Source organism: Pocillopora damicornis, chromosome 7 (assembly GCF_964200805.1).
Source record: "Pocillopora damicornis chromosome 7, jaPocDami1.2, whole genome shotgun sequence".
Taxonomy (NCBI): domain Eukaryota; kingdom Metazoa; phylum Cnidaria; class Anthozoa; order Scleractinia; family Pocilloporidae; genus Pocillopora; species Pocillopora damicornis.
The window spans coordinates 6,868,979-6,883,247 of NC_142676.1; the positions used below are offsets into that span (position 1 = coordinate 6,868,979).

The 14,269-nt window shown below is 38.1% G+C and overlaps 1 protein-coding gene and 2 long non-coding RNA genes across 4 annotated transcripts; 1 reads left to right on the forward strand and 2 right to left on the reverse strand.

Annotated features, from left to right (window-relative positions):
* Positions 1 to 40: 40 nt before the first annotated feature.
* LOC149042297 (uncharacterized) lies at positions 41 to 3,990 on the reverse strand. Of its 2 annotated transcripts, none has more exons than XR_016188573.1 (3): positions 3,868 to 3,990; positions 2,600 to 2,730; positions 41 to 2,117 (listed from the first exon to the last, which is right to left on the reverse strand). It is a non-coding gene; the product is annotated as an uncharacterized LOC149042297 (long non-coding RNA). The 2 variants fall into 2 exon arrangements; XR_016188572.1 differs by having other exon boundaries at positions 50 to 2,117; positions 2,657 to 2,730.
* Positions 3,991 to 7,705: 3,715 nt separating this feature from the next.
* On the reverse strand, positions 7,706 to 12,961 carry LOC149042298 (uncharacterized). The gene is made up of 2 exons (XR_016188574.1): positions 12,822 to 12,961; positions 7,706 to 10,838 (listed from the first exon to the last, which is right to left on the reverse strand). It is a non-coding gene; the product is annotated as an uncharacterized LOC149042298 (long non-coding RNA).
* Positions 10,540 to 13,503, forward strand: LOC149042299 (uncharacterized). The gene is made up of 2 exons (XM_089212813.1): positions 10,540 to 10,676; positions 12,867 to 13,503. The coding sequence occupies exons 1-2, from the start codon at positions 10,625 to 10,627 to the stop codon at positions 13,202 to 13,204; spliced, it is 390 nt and encodes a 129-aa protein (XP_089068939.1). The 5' UTR covers positions 10,540 to 10,624; the 3' UTR covers positions 13,205 to 13,503.
* The last annotated feature ends 766 nt before the right edge of the window (positions 13,504 to 14,269 follow it).

Consider the following 14,269-nt stretch of genomic DNA (forward strand, 5'->3'; position numbering starts at 1 on the left):
TTGGCCTCAATCCTCATTGGCCGTTTGAGTCGCGTAGCGCCATGGTTGCGTTAAACGAGTTCCCTTCTGCTCGCCATCTGTTTAACTAGAGCTGCTCTGTGGTCACTTCAGCGTTGAGCCCCACAATAATTTTGAAACAATCCAAAAAAGAAAAGTGAAAGCAACATGAAACAGTGGCGGCCTGTCTCCTGTCTTTTCTGCCTGCTTCTTTCCAAAGGTACGGCTAATTGTATCACTACCAATAACTGCAATAGGAAACAATCGACTGACTGATACCCAGTAACCGATTTTACTTCAAAGCTTACATTAATTTGCTGTGCTGCTATTGGGAACTCACTGTCCACCGGTTTCAATTACTTTAGCCTTTTTTGAGAACGTTTGCATCCTACAAACTTCAGTAATTACTGACAATTCTTTATTTTCCTCAAGTATTTTTTGCCCAGCACTTTGGTAACGATTCTTATCGTTTCTGACGGCTACAACATCTAAATCTTTCAAATTTAGAGCGGCAACTTTTAGCTGCATCAATCAATAATCCCCAGAGAGTTCGTAGTCTTTTAAATCTCTTTGATTTGTAGGGAAAGCTTGCAAACTGCATAAAATTTTGACTTCACTTGTTTCACCAGAGTTGAGCTTATTCATAATTTTTCGTAAGCCATTCTGCTACCTTTCTTTGAAAGTATCGCACAAATTTTCCCAATTTACCCTCCAGCATGTCACTCTGAACAGATGTCAAGACTATAACATTTGTAATATTTGACAGCAGAGGGTTAAAACGGAATAACTTAAACGGAATAACTTAAGCTGTACAGCTCTTAGGCGAAGAATAGTGGTTAAAACATACAATTTTATGCAATTTCAGGACTAAAAAGTTAAAACAAAGGATGTAAAAAATATAACAAATTTGGTCAAATTTGTGATCAAACGAATGCATCAGACAGACATCAGGTATTGGCTGATGAAGATCTGTGAATAGATTTCCGTCTTTCAGTAAAAACTTCAAAACTTAAGTCTGAAAATTTCGCCTGAACTCTTCTCGGAGTGAATTTTGATCTTTATGATATCATCGTTTGTAAAACATTCCCACCAAAAAGCTATCGATCGAAGCATGTAGTAATTATCTCTCTTTGAGTCAGGCTTTATTAGAGATGCAAAACAGATTTGAAGCAGCGTTCTAAAAGTTTCTGATGTCTGTACGGTCAGTACGCTTTTTAGAGACTTCTTATGTTTTAGTAAAAATAGTTGCTTTCAGTAAAAGTGAAGATTTGCGGGGTCTGAAGTTATGTTACCAAAATATTCTTGTGCTCTCTTTTTTTTTTCATTTTCAAAAATAACTAACGAGCAATGTGGATGATTCTTGAGTAACGACGCTCGCTGACGAACTTCAAAGAATTTTAAATTAATTCAACTGAGACTCCACAGACTTTTACAAACCAAATTAACCTACTTTTAAATTTTACAAAGCTTGGCAAAATCTTTATACAGTCGCTATCTATTAAAAATATTCTAATTTTTCTTCGATAAGAAGGAAAAATCTAAATAAATATTATATTTTTCTGTGAACTCGTTTCTAATAGTTTTGGTTTCAGGGGAAGGAGGGAGGCGTGAACGAAAACAACTTTTTATTCTTCTTTCAGTGTTGGCCCTGAGTTGCTTTTCTTGTGAATCTCAATTTTCTTGGAGCCATTGCCGGAAGACAAGTAAAACATGTAAGCCTGAATATAAATGCGGCAAGGTGTACATCAACATTGACGGGAAGGAAAATTTTCAGAAGGAATGCCTGCCTCCGGAGTGGTGTTTAAAGGAAAACCATTATGACTGTAGAGATCATCTTCCCAAGAACAGCACCGTCTGTGACATTCATTGTTGCGATGATGATAACGATTGCAATGCGGGTGCGGTGCGCCAGATCAGCGGAATCCTGCTGTTGACATGCGTCCTGCTGTCGGTTTTGTAAATTAAGTTTCGATTTTATTGATTTATACGCACTCAATCCGCTTAGTGTTCATGAACTGTGAAAAGTACGACATACTTTGGTTCCAACAGAGCTGGAAGAAGTTGATTTTGTATTAATTTTCCAAAGTACAATAAAACTGCGGAGACTGTTCCACCAATTCCTGAGGATACATAATATGAAATGACATCACATCTAGATTAGTTACTCGGGTCAATTGCACCGCTGACCTCTCAGAACATTATCGTTACCAATAGCATACTCCTTGGACGTACGTTACTACACCCCCCTCCCCTCCCTAGAGGTACAGATGGTGTTGACGAATCTTTGTTCTGAATACATTTATTGTCTCCTTTGCACTATGGTGGAAATAAGCTTGGATTTTTTATCTAGTTACGCTTAAAATGAAGACACTCCCCGCGTTTTACCTTGATTTTTCACTGCTGTTCGACTTAAACTTTCATGCTCCGAAGGAACAAAGGCGGGAGGGGGGGGGGGGGGAAGGGCAGAGGAGAAAAAAAAAAAGGCCGCGAAGTGAGAGAGCAATAAAAAATGGTAACAAAAGCAAGAGCAGAATTTGAATTTCTATTGCATTGATTCTACAGCCAGCCTACTAGATTTTTTTTCTATTTCCCATTTACTCACTGCAGCATTATGATAATCCTCTAACACTTGCATGTCTTGACAGACTTGACGTGATACCTGTTGTCCTTTTTATTACTCAATTTAGCTGTTCCTGTCAAACAACTCTCACAGTACTTCTCCATCAATTTGATCTATGGATCAAGGGAATAATGATTAGAATAAACTTAGACCACTTTTATCAACAATTTCCATTGTTTAGCTTGAGTGAGACTGTACCCAAGCAACTCACTCTGTCAGGGGTATCGAATGGTCCCATTCAATTGAAAGGTGCTCACAAAATTTGGCCTTTGCTCGAATTGCTTGCAAAAATTACACGGGTGCTCGCAAAATTTTTGCAACTGCTGGCATACTTGCATTCTCGTTAACATGTGCTCGATTACTCGAAATTTCATTAATTCTGCCTTGTAGTTATTTTTTATACATACACAAATGATAAATAAGTTATGACATGGTTAAAACAAAAAGGTTGGCTTAAACCCTCTTTCGCTTGAACAAGAAAACGTGACTGTAAAACGATCTATTTACCAGGAAATTCTGATGTAGTTGACAGGAAGCTCGACATGACGGGAGGTGACATAATCTCCTGTGGAGACAACATTTTTTGCGAACCTTTCTTGATCTAAATTCCCATTTATTTAAGCAAATTATTAGGATTTGTAGATATGATGGATTTTCCAGTGGGCAATGGCAAATTAAATAGAGAGAGTCATAATATTCTGAAACAGTGTACTCGGATCGCATCTCGGAAGCTTCCTGACCACTCGTAATAACAACTACTATAATCTGATGCCAAACGGTGGCATATGAAACCCGATTAAACAAAACAACATAAATAACAACCCTCGGTCGTTTGGGCTTCACCGGCTCAGGGAAAGTCTTAAATGAAATGTTGCTTTAATTATTTTGATCAAAAACTAAAAGCCTAGCCAAACGAGGAGACATGTCTAGAAACTGTCTTCATGTCACGCGGAAACACGAAATGAAAGGCACCCGCGAAGGTAGAAAGTAATCTAGAGAAATACGACTGCTATCAGTACTATTTGACCTTCGAATTTAGAGTTACCACCAGACCTTGTCAGATATGTAAGGCTGTAATTAGTTAGATTCTAGAAGCCTCCAAGTAAATAAGCTTCATTGCGTTGAATATTTTTCAGTCAACCAGCAGGAAACCAATTTGTCGATCATCGAAACCGAAGCCCGAAATGCTTGTTAGACAGAATGTCAGGTTATTTGCATTTCATAAGAACTGTATGACCAAAAAAACATACCTTCCATTTCATTATCGGGTTAGAAAGAGATGGAAAACTTTAGATCGCGGGCTTTGGATCTAGCAGGTCTCCTTGAGAGCTCTTGAAGTTCTTAAGCGCCCACCCAGACTGACTCACGTGAAGCTACGTGACGTAATTTGGCATCAAGCAGGGCACAGTGGCTTAAGATGCTGGGACTGGTTGAACCGCCCTAGCTGTGCATCTATTTTTCTGTTTTGGAGATGTCAGCCAGATTACTAGCTATTACTTGGTGCAAAACAATGTATCCTATTAATAAAAGAGAGATTCCGGCTACTCCGAAAATTTACGATATACTCGAAGTGCTCGCTGCCCGCCATCTGTATTTTCCTAAAGTGCTCGCTGCTCGCCATCTGTATTTTTTAAAGTGCTCGCTACTCGCGAGAAAAATTGACAACTGCTCGTGCTCGCAAAAATAAACACACTGCTCGCATGCTCGAAAATACTCGCAAAGACCATTTAATACCCCTTCTTTCGTTTTTCATCTGAGGTAAGTATGCGTCGACAATGATCATTGGCTGAGAGCTGAAGAGAGGTTTGGGACTAGCCAAACCATATCGGTTTGTACTAAACCATTTGTCGTCACGCTAAACCATCTGGGGTCACGCTAAACCGTTTCACTTTATGGTGAGTAGATTGATGCGACACTAAACCATTGCGGCTTACGATTAACTATTTGCTGATAACTTGAGCCATTTCACACCACTCTGAACCGTTTGTGTCAAGTCACTGAACCAAAGTACAGTTAGCTGAACCGTCTGTCATTTCTACACTGAACCATTTCAGTTAACACTTAGCCACTCGTGTTTCTATTGAATCAGTTCAACAAGGGTGGCTACATAGTTTCTGAATTGTATAAACCATTTTTTGTTTGAATATTTCATTTCACCCAAAACGACTTGTCTATTTGTATTTTAAATAAATCTCTTAAGACAAGATAAACCGTTCTCCAAAAGACAATTAGAACATTTCTGTTTATTACAAACCATTTATTATGCCTATATTACTTCTTATAGACAGTACAGCTACAGCTTCAACAAATATTTCAAATTACTTTTGCGCTCTATGGCCTAAACGACGCATTGAGTTATTCACGAATGTAGTGGGGATTTCGCAAAGTTCACCCCGCAGACTTTTTGTTTCCCACTTCGCTAGTTGTTCGAGCTTTCCAAAAGAAACGCCCGAGTTGAAAATCCGGCTTCGTTTTTTCTTTCGTTCGGTCGCAAATCGCAGGCAAGTCCTCCCTACGCATGCGCAACTTTTTTACTCTAACGCATGTGCGGCGTTTTGAGTAATGAGCACATGGCATAGTGTAATGGCGGACGATAAGAAGCTTTTGCGGTGAAAAATCAGCACAAACACTGTGTATAATACGCCCAAAACGCATACAAAATATGTACACATCGTTCGCGATAGACCCACTCTAAAAGATGACGAGCGTTTTCGGAACGGTTCGGTCCGTGAACCTTATGAGAGATCTCTTTATGAGCGTACATTCATGAGTGAACCTTTCATCAAGAAACATGCTATATCAACTGAGCTATCTAATGTTTGTTGAGAGAAGCATAGACGCAAATCTCGTCGTGTATGTAGACCTGATCGTGAATCAAGCAGAATAGTTGAATACGAAGTTTGAACGAGCAAAAAGGTTTGAAAATTTGTCTATGCGCGTATTCTCTCATGTATCCCCATGTCATCTACATTGTACTGTTATGTTAATGCTAAAAAAAAACTATTGAATAAAAGGACGTTTAAGTTTAACTGTCGTGAAAGAATTCGTTAAAGTATAAGTAAATATCATGCCAGTCAATATTTAACGTTGCAGGTAATTTAGTGTTAACAACTGGGTTGAAAACGTAAATTAGCCACCGTAAAGGGTAAAAAAGCTGACGTTTCGAGCGTTAGCCCTTCGTCAGAGCGATTAGAGGAATGGTGGGTTGTGTGTGGATTTATATGTAGAAAGTGGAGCTACGCCATTGGTGGGAATATGGTGACGAGAAAACAGGAATAAATTAGTTGAATGAAAAGCGCTCGTTGATTCCGTGGGGATTCAGGGTGCCGATTTGGAATATAAATTTTTTTTCTAGTGTTTTACGGCTTTCCGAACTGCCTAGATGTAAGTAACGTTGTTTTCTTGTAACAAACTGATGTGTTCTTGCAAGAATAAGGCTCATGTAGCAAATTTATTGCAACTATAAATTACGTAGAGACATAGCAAAAAAATCCTGGCCCTTCAATATATGTTGACCCTAACAAAACAACAGTAGCTCCATATAGTCAAGGTAACGAGTTAGTCTTTGGACAGAATGCAGGACAACGTGTTGCAATGAGTTTGTCCTTTGATTTACAATAACACGCAAGGGATCAGCTCTGCGAATGATCTTATACAAATAATGGTTATTGGGAAATCAGCTTTATTCAAGTTTGTCATGATTAGCCAGGCAGGCTGTCTAATGAAATCAGAGTTACCAACAGCGTTAAATGTGCTTGACGCTGATTATCAACTGGAATACAATGAAAGCTACTCTAGTACTGTTCATTAAGAAATTGCTATAGAGGGATATCAGTACTGTACGTCTTTAAAAAGAGCCTTTGAGTCGCTCATACCTGAAAGCCACACCAATTTCATATTAACAGTAGGGTGTGTTGCTGTTGCAACCTATTGTAATAGTAATATGGGGTTCAAAATATTTGATTGTCATGCTAGAGATTTGTATTGTTCTTGTTGGATGACAATTTCTACTACTATACCATTGAAATATTATCTTTGTAATTTGTAGATATAAAGTCATATGAAAAATATTAAATTTATTATAATCTTACAGTGTGTCTTTTTCCTCACTGCATCATATCAAACTCTTTCCCCAGTGCGACGAACATTTGTTTTTCTCGGCTCCAGGGGTACACAACCACTAACCCCAGGTAATACGCATGCTCTCTTTTACGAATTTTCAAAATGGCGGACAGGCCAAAGAGGAAAATAGAAAAAACAAAGCGATTTTGCAGTGAATACTCAACATACACCCCCATTAGAAAGGCGAATCCACGGAAGAAAGATACAAAACTGTATGATATTAAGAACGATATGATATTAAATCGATACCGTGGGCCCGTCTCCAACTTGCTAAGAGGTGCATTTTATTGCCTCCACCACGATTACTAGCTTTCTTGACAGCTTTTAAAGACAGAATATTTTCTTTCTGAAGACTTCTGATATGCAGCTATTGCTAGCTCCTCGTATTCCTGATTGCTCAAACAATTTGTTAACGATTGTTGAAAGGACCGACTCATGGTTCTCCGTCTTCGTCTTTGTATTGCTTTGAAATAGTATAGATTAGTAAGCTGAAACGAAAAATTAATCGGGGAAGTTTATGAAAAATCCAGCAAACAAGCTTAAAAAGGCATTTATTTAGACTTCATACTTCAACGAACTTCATAAATCTTACTTGTTTATCTGATGGCAGATTAATTCCCGAAGCGCTTTCTGAGTTTCCCGATCCCTCTCCTACTGCTTTCACGCTTACAAAACAGGGAAAAATTAAAAGGAGGAAGCTACAGCTGTTTTGAAACGCCATTTGACGAGGGTAAATCTCATTTTTGTCCGACACTTTACATATTAAAACAAAGGAAATTTGTTTCTCTTTTTGATTCTGGCGGTACATTTTTAATTTGCGCCTGCGTAAAAGAGATATCGCCCGAGACCCTTCGCTCGGTCGTGTTTTGATCAAAAACGCCTTGTTAATTTCACGTAACCGCTCGGAGAAAAGGTAAAAATGACGAGGGAAAAACTTTACCTTCAAGTTAGAAAATTAGCAAAATAGAAAGCCACAATATTCTAGTTTAATATTTCAGAGGTACACTGAGTGCTTTTTCCGTAGAGAACCCGCACGATGGTAAAACATTTGAAAATTACAGTCGATTTGAGTGGGGCGTTGAAGTGGGCGTGGTCACTACATTTATGTTGAGACTATTTGTACCCCATGAGTTTGATATGTATACAGAATGAAAAAAGTTAGTTAATTTTCATATGCAAATGAAAATTTGCAATGACTGTAATTAGTAGACTCTGAATTTTTTTGTACATTATCAACTGCTACAAACTTAATTGTCATTTTTTACTCGAGGGCAAATGAAAATAATGGTTTTGATTAGAGTGATTTCAATAAGCCTGGGTACTGCTGATGAATTACATTAATGTTATTAGATGTGAAATGCCTTGTGACCTTTTGTTTCTTTACATCTTTTAGAGTGATATTCATTTGCCCATGAAATAGAGAAATGACTATTTAGTTTGTAGTAGTTGATAAAGAACAAAGAAAACAAAAAAATTAACAGTACACCACCAACTGTCAATTACCCTATTCTTTCGAAGGAAATGAAAATTACTCTAAACACTAACAGTTAAATAGTACTCACCAGGTTTAATGAAACCACTCTAACCAATAAACCAAAATGTATTAACTTAAGTATACTAGCCCAGTATCTGCAAATGGAAACAAACAAATTGGGAGGTACTAGTAAAAAATATCCATAAGTATATTTCACATATTCATGAGAACCACTCCAACCCCATAAAATTAATAGTTCATCTAGTAATAACCCTTGGTGGTGATTTTTTGTTTTCTTTTGGTTAAGAGTCATCACCCAAGCACTTGGGGCTGTTCATAATTAAAAGTTATCTTAGCCGGAAACTTTTATAAACCAAGAAAAAGAAAACTTAAGAAGACAGCCTGTTAGGCAAAAGACTTACCCTGCTACAACCCTTAACCCGCAAAACAAAATTTAATCAAGTCAAAACTAAAAAAAAAAAATGAAAATAGTGTATTGTAGTAAGTATTGAAAGAATAGCTAATTATATATGGCACTACCTGCCCCCACCCCGCCTCAGAAAAGGGTCTTTACAATACATAGCAAATGCCGTTTTCAGCTCATGCAGTATACATATGTGAGAAACCTGCATGTTTGGCAAACCAAGAGAAAAAACAGTTACAGGAGAAATCAATAATTGCATAAAAAAAACTTAGGCAAATGCAGGCACGAAAAACAAAGTTTACTTCCAACAGAAAGCCCGGGTGAACGCAAATATGCGTCTAGTTGTTATTATTATTTGGCAGGCCGCAATCCACAGTTATGTTGAACTAGCCTGCGTGTAGCCGTACCCTCACCCAGCCCGTTCTCTTGCTTTAATTTCACCTTGCAGGGGAGGGTACGGCTACACTTAGGCTAATGGTGAACTGACTGATTCAGTCTTCTGGCTTCTGGAGTTTTCCGCAGGGATTCTCTTTTCGCAAATTACAGATTTCTATTTTGCAAATCATTGGCATATTTTCATTAATACAGATTTCTATTTTGCAAATCATAAGCATATTTCCTTATTTCTATTTTGCAAATAATTACCATATTTCCATCTCGCAAATTTGTAAATTATTAGCATATTTCCATTTCGCAAATTTGCAAAGTATTAGCATATTTCCATTTCGCAAATTTGCAAATTACATGCATATTTCCATCTCGCAAATTTGCAAATTATAAGCATATTTCCATTTCGCAAATTACAGATTTTCGTTTCGTTTAGTTTCGGTTCGTTTCGCAAATTACAGTAAGCCCTAAGGAAGAGCTAGCGACAAATTAAAGGCCCATTTCCAACCTTGATGTAATCTACTTTTATTTACAATCCTCAAGCGCTTTCAGGCAGCCTGAAATTTCGAACTTGATGTTTTTCGCTAACCCTGTTTACAGAGTAGGAAGCCATCCATACGCTTGACACCTAAAAACTTTTCAATGACACAGCTGGACACGGTCCTCAAATAACTCCCTATTTCTCTACGAAATATACCGATTTTTTGTTAGAAAATATTCTACCTTCATCTACAATCCTCAAGCGATTCTAGAAAGTGAAAAAATTCCAACGTTGTCCGTTTCGCTGACCTTGTAAACAGAGAGCGAAAAGATCCAAGCGTGACACTAAGAAAATTTTCACCGGACACTACTGGACACGGTCTTCGGATAACTAAACGTCCGGCAGTGTGATATTTTTCCATATTTCTCTTTGAAAAATACCGATTTATATTGGAAATATTTTATCTTCATTTAGAATCCTCAAGCGCCTCTAGAAAGTGAAAAGTTTGAACGTTTTCCTTTTCCCCGACTCTGTTCACAGAGTACGAAGAGATCCAAGCTTGGCACTTCTGGACAAAATTCAAAATACTGTAAGAAAACTGTAAAATGACGAACGGCGAATGTATTTACCGTAAAACAGTTGACTATATGTCCAGGATGGCTCTTGAGAACGACGATTTTAGAAGGTTTACAGTGATCTAGGAATTTCGTGTTACAGGAAATTGGGTTGCGGCGCGCGTTGGATCAAGGTTGGAAATGGGCATTTAAGGTCAGAGAAGGGAGCTTGGAAAATATCACGCCACAATCATGCCACTGGCCTCAGCCAAGTTCTGATCACGTGAAAAACATGGGAATTTTGGAGTACATTTGAATTTATGCAAAATACAACTCCTATTTAGAGCGGGAATGACAAAAGATTGTTCACTATTTATTGTTGCCTAGTTACTGAGACTGACTGACAGTAAAATGCATTGGGTGCGTCTGTCTATCAAAGAGTTGCTAGTACTGAGAAAGTGCGCAAGATCCCACTGCCTCAAGTTCAGCCCGCTCGTCGACGCTTTGACACTACGCCTCCAATCTTCAGTTTTTTGACTCTTAAGGAAACATCAAGCCCTTCAAGATGAAGCTGTGGTTTGTTGCTGCCATACTTATCTCCGTTGCGTTTCCATCCGGTAAGTGATTTCATCGCAAAATACTTTTTTTTAATCCACATCCTTTCGATTGCAGCGAGCAACTGTAAGGCGAAGCCATCGTCGTAAATCATGTTAGATTCGCCACAAGTGCAGTAAAACAGAGAATAAAATGATGTTCCATATCAATTTATCGCTTTGAGCCTTTCAACAGAGAGTGATACGAGAGAAAGAAAAAAATAAGCTAATTTCCACCGCACATTACAAGGACATTCCTTTACCACAAACAATTCAATTCATGATTTGAACTTCGATAAAAAACAGAACCTTACGGACGTCGAGAAGGGACAATCTTAAAATATTTGCAAATCCGAAAAAATAATAAGAACCGATATCTTTTAGATAAATCGCTTTTGAAAAGTTTGTCAAATCGAGTTAGCAATTTCAAATCCTGGTTTAATTCATAGATCCACAAATAACTTTCATGAAAGTCGAAAACAGTTTAAAATCCAAGAATCTTTTCAAAATCCAAAAGATTTTCGTAAATCGAGAAGAATAGTCGGTACTTGGTCACGATACAGCACATTGTGTCGCATTAAGTTGCGCTAGCTCGACTTGGAGTCACTACGCGAAAGAACTGAACTGTGCCAGTGTTTATTAAACTTCTTTCAGCCTTGGGGCATATTTTGCCAAACCTAAGGATCCTGTCACGAAAGAACAACGAACCGATGCTATTTTTTCTATTCCGTGCAATGACTGTGATAACGAGTATATCGGACAGATCAAATTACAGTTTGGTACACGTTTGAAAGAGCATCAAAAAGCGGTCTTCTTTAGCAAAAAAGGAAAATTCAGCTTTATCGGAGCACACATGCCTAACTGACCTTACAATTGGGTGAAACAAGTCTAAAATTATCAGCTCTAATTGGCGTTACCACCATCGCCTTTGTTAGGAAGCATGGCATATCAACTCAGTCTCCTTTAAATCGTGATGATGGCGGCCTCCTTCCTAACGCCTATTTACACTTTGTTAGAAAAAAGGGCTTCTAATTAGTGAGCGTATAAAAAGACCTCTTATTGCAGCGTTTAGATCACCCCGGCTGATGAAGGTACCAGATAGGAGTGTCGAAATGTTAGGTCTATGAATTGTAACTTCGCGGTTACATTCATTAAATCTTTAAGCCAGAGTAGCATCATCATCATATGCGATATTCTGCCAACACGGAAACCATTTTACACTTCCTTTATAAATTAACTAATGGAAGAGGAACGAAAACCGTGTTTACATACGCTCATGTAAAATGGTTTTATGGCCAATCAGAGCGCGCGTACCATTTGAATTATTTTATAATATAGTTTGTTCTTAACTTGTTCCACATCGCACGATTGTCAGATTCTTTGCACACGTTCAACGCAGACCCACATGAACTGTCACGTTTTTCAAACTTGTTATGCAACGTTTTGTTTGTGCAGTGGTGACATTTGATCTGAGCGATTGACATTTGAAACTAATAAATGTTTATTTACATGACCTGTGTAGTTTCCGACATTGAAAGGGACATTCATCGCGATCGACACTGTGTTAGGTTGTAAAAGGGCACGAATTTCAATTATACGACCTGAAGTTTATTGCAACGTTATCCAAGAAGTAATGAAGAGCTTTCAATTTCACGTTTAATTATCTCCCGAACTTCGAGCTCTAAATGGGCTTCATTTCTCTCTCTCAACCCATACTCACGCAACCTTCTCTTTGGAGTCCTCGAGTTCATAAAAATATCTGTTTTCGATTTGCATGAAAGTTTTTTGTAGATTTATGAATTAAACCATGATTTGAAATTGTTTTCTCGATTTGACAAACTTTTCAAAAGCGATTGTCTAAAAAGATGTCGATTCTTAATATTTTTTTCGGATTTGCAAAATATTTTTGGATTGTCCCCTTTCGACTTCCGTAGAACCTTGCTCCTGGTAATAATACCGATTCTTAATATATGCATGGGCAGAAAAATATCAGAGGAATGATCAGTGAGTAAACAAGGGTCCAGGTTATCGAAATGTTAATTAAGGATCAAAGTAAATTGAAGTTGCTCCTTTACATAAATGAAATAATTATGCGTAAATTTTCAAATTTTGTAGCTAATTTCTCATTTGAGAAAAACTAGGTCAGTTAATAACGGTAGAAATTGTTACCTCATTCATCTTCATCTAAGCATTCCTTGTCGTGTGTGTTTTCAGTTTTGAGTTTGAAATGCAAGGCCTGCGCCAGTGTCAAGTCCTGGGATGAATGCAAAGATTCGGAAGTAAGTATGACCTGCCCAGCTTATGCGTCCGAACAATGTGTGAAACTCTACTTTAAAACTCCATCAGTCGAATCGTTCATTAAAACGTGCGGAACCGATGCTTACTGTGATGAAAAAACCAACCCTACTTGTAAAGAAGCCACTGGATCCTATGAGTGTGACATCTACTGCTGCAAAGGCGACAACTGCAATGGTGGCACAGGAACTCGCATCAGCGGTATTCTCTTGGTATCATGCGCCCTGGCCTCTCTGATGATCTTTTACAAAGCCTGAGACTTGACTGAGGTTGATGTCCAGCACGGCTCATGATCAAGACTGCAACTAGTTATAAGCTTTTTTTGAAGGATGTCAGTTGTGAATTAAGATAGAACGTCTTGCTTAAGACATAGTAGTTGTCTGTAGGACGATCTTCGTGAAACGGAGATGAAGTCAGGCCGATTTATACCTACAAGAGAGGATGCTAGTCCATCGTAGTCTGCACGTATTGTGCTTATTAGTTAAAGTAAAGTAGAGGCTTTTTTAAATGTTGTGAAATGATGCAGCTCTGGGAAATAAAACGTTGTTTCTAACTACCTCTTCTGATTTAATCAGCACTATGCGTTACAGGAATCATTTGGCTAAAAATTCCACGCCTCCTCCATATTGCGGCGAAATTTACATAAGCTTATGTGTATTTATAGGTACACTGCTTGTAAGAGTAACCCGCAACACGTTAAATATCATCATCGTGACCATTAAATTTGTCCGGCGCCCCCAAATAAAACGATTTCCGTTGTACGTATCACTGTGTTAGCCAGAACCGTGGCACCCAAATATTTTTCTCACCCTGCCTAAAAAAAATTTCCAAATTTTTACGATTTCACCTGTACCTGCTCCTAAAACTCCCTGAGGAAGTCCACAAAACGAGTCGGAGATTAAAGAAGTTTTCCAACCACTGTTCACAGAGTGCTGCTCATTAGTTTAGCATTGCAATATTCTTTAAAAAAAATTTAAAAACGATCGACTAAGACTGGTCAACATGACCGGCAAGACGACTAACTCCTTGACCGGTAAAATCCTCATTCAGTCTCAAGCTTCCACCGGTTTTGATTTAATTGTTGGAGCTTTTAGCTCCAAATGAAATTCAACAATAACGACTTCGATGATGATCTCAGTAATCCAAAGATAAGCACATATTCAGGTTATACTGTGATTTGTAGACCCATTACTGTACTGAAAGCAGCTACTTTTCCTAAAAACTATAGCAATCAGCATTCGATTTAAAATATATATACCAGCCCTTTGAAACAAAAAGTAATGCAATGTTTTTCCTCTCAGTTTTATGACAACTGCTGCTAA

Bases quoted from the DNA above. Each gene is read 5' to 3' on its own strand.
- LOC149042299 (XM_089212813.1), top strand. From the start codon at position 10,625: ATGAAGCTGTGGTTTGTTGCTGCCATACTTATCTCCGTTGCGTTTCCA. The intron at 10,677-12,866 runs GTAAGTGATTTC...GTGTGTTTTCAG, and splicing joins CTCCGTTGCGTTTCCATCCG to TTTTGAGTTTGAAATGCAAG.